Source organism: Penaeus monodon, chromosome 27, assembly GCF_015228065.2.
Source record: "Penaeus monodon isolate SGIC_2016 chromosome 27, NSTDA_Pmon_1, whole genome shotgun sequence".
NCBI lineage: Eukaryota > Metazoa > Arthropoda > Malacostraca > Decapoda > Penaeidae > Penaeus > Penaeus monodon.
Window position 1 is genome coordinate 29,920,736 of NC_051412.1, and position 2,401 is coordinate 29,923,136.

The 2,401-nt window shown below is 42.6% G+C and overlaps 1 protein-coding gene across 1 annotated transcript; it reads right to left on the reverse strand.

Moving 5' to 3' along the window:
- Nucleotides 1–36: 36 nt before the first annotated feature.
- On the reverse strand, nucleotides 37–2,392 carry LOC119590767 (hemocyanin C chain-like). Its single transcript, XM_037939480.1, has 2 exons — nucleotides 860–2,392; nucleotides 37–657 (listed from the first exon to the last, which is right to left on the reverse strand). The coding sequence occupies exons 1-2, from the start codon at nucleotides 2,223–2,225 to the stop codon at nucleotides 224–226; spliced, it is 1,800 nt and encodes a 599-aa protein (XP_037795408.1). The 5' UTR covers nucleotides 2,226–2,392; the 3' UTR covers nucleotides 37–223.
- Between the last annotated feature and the right edge of the window lie 9 nt (nucleotides 2,393–2,401).

Sequence of the window (2,401 nt, forward strand, 5' to 3'; positions counted from 1 at the left end):
TAACCCTATATTATATAACAAAGAGAATGCGAACGATTTCATTGCAATTATTTTATTTGTTATTTTTTTGCAGGATACATTTCTTTTTTAATAACAAAGAAAGAAAATTACATTTGGTACTGAATGTGTTGGCGATGGTTGAAACTTCAGTTAGGAGGTCTCAATTCAGGCCTCCTCCTCTTTTTTTTTTTTTTTTAATCACTGTCGTTAACAGTAGTGTTTCTTAATTATGGCGGATGTGTTCTCCGTGATTGAAGACCTTAACCTTGACGTGGCCAAAGTTGGGAAGATCTTCGAATACACGTTCATCGGGGACCTTGCGATCCAGAGGGTAGCCATGTGGGCGATTGTCAGGGTACTTGCCATGGGAACCATAGTGATTGAATACGGTATTTTCGTGGAGGCCATCCACTGTTGCATCGGCTGCGCCATCAGTCACGGCTACAACAAGGTCGAATTCCAGACCCTGTTCATTACCCTTGGGGAGAAGGAATCGGTTAGGAATCCCAGTTGCACTCTCGAATTCCGTAAGTCCAGAGTCTGCACCTCCCAAGGCTTCTTTGGTCTTCTCGAAGAGAGTTTCGAAACTTGGCACATCAGGGACTGTTACTGCTGATTCTGATGACTTACGAATGATGTGGTTGGTGCCAGGGTTCACTGCAAGAATAAAAGTATGACATATGAGAAGACCATAGTCGAATATACTTTCATATCTCCTGAAATAAAAGTATTAATATTTGAATTTTAGATTATTGTATTGACAGCCATTATGGGTTAAGTGAAGCACATTTTAAATTATATTTCACTAAGATATATAAGAATCTATAAGGCAACTTGCAAAATCTGGAAAAATACTTACATTTGACCCAGAATTTATCTAATTCGATAGCATTCCAGCGACCCTCATCGAAAGTATATTCAATTCCATTGTTGTCACGGTGAGGCCAGGCGAAAATACGGACGGCTGCTAAGGCTTCGCCACCGTTGTTATTGCTGATGTCAATGTTAAAGGAAAAGTCTTTGTGGTTTAGGCGAGGTACATAAGTAGAGATTGCTACATCTGGAATTTCTTCAGTGTCATCAACGGCGTTAATAAGACTGTATTCGAAGTCTTCAAAGAAGGTCTCTAGTTGGCCATCAATGGACACCTTGTCTACAGTTACCTCGTTGAATTTTAGGTCTTCTACAGTGTAAGGTGGGAGGCTGTCCTTATGTTCCTTGAAGATGTTATCCATGTATTTATGCAACCTGAAGAAGCTGGGATCACGTGTGGCAGTTTCAAAGTGTTCTAGTACACCGGGTGGCAAAGCATATTTTCCATGAGGATCAGCCTGTCGGCCAAGAACAATATGGGCAGTGTTATGCAACGCCCCGTAATACTGGACATTAGGGCTGTACATAGATGATTCTATAACATCTCCAAGCACGTCAATTCCACGCTCATTCATGATATCAATGTGATTGCCTTGCCTGTCAACAATGTAACCATGGGCAATAGCGTCACGAATTCTGCTCTCTACAATAAGTAAGTCCCGAATTCTGGCAACACCGTCCACATCCTCGAATTCTACATTATCTGGACGAGAGGGGAACTGACCTCCATACTTGTAAGTAGTGTGGGGAGCAAAACCTTGTACGATGGGCTTACCCCAGTGAAGTTCACCGACGGGATCCAAATAATTGGAAAGTCGTTCAGCATCAAAGCGAACAGTAAGCTGATGATGTACCCAGAAGAAGTTCTCTCCTTTGCGATCTAGATGATGACTATATTTGTCTTGCCACCAGAATGGGAATTCCATATGCCAAGTAACGTGGTGAGTGTTCATGCCAATATCTTCACCGAAATAGGCTACTCTTTGTTCAGGGTTCTTCTTTGTTCCAGTAAAGGAAGATTGGAATTTACCAGGTGTCTGTGTCTGCTTGGCACGGTAAGCTGCTTCAATGACTTCACTGTTGGTGAAAAGATGAGGTGTGACTTCATAGAGTGGAGGAAGTACAACATGTTCAGCCAGTGGTGAGTGGATGACCGCAACATACAAGGCATACACAAACTCTCCCTCATTCATACGCTGACGGAAGAAGGCAGCATTGCTGACAAATGTATCCCAGTCCTTGCAGTGAATGAAAACATCGAAGAGCAGAAGTGCTTCATGACGCTGTCGTGGGTTGAAGAGAGAGAACCAGTGCTTCTGTTCGAGAAGCCTATGATCCTTATAGTCTCTCATTAGTTTCTGTACAGCTGCACCATCATCACTGTAATGGGATAAATCGGCCTCCGGGTCAAAGGAATCAGCTTTAGCTTTTAGATTAGAATCACGGATTTCCCCGTAGATCTTATGAAGCAGGAAGTTGACGTCATGCTGCTTTTGGGCATCAGACACACCTAGAAGAGTGTGATTAC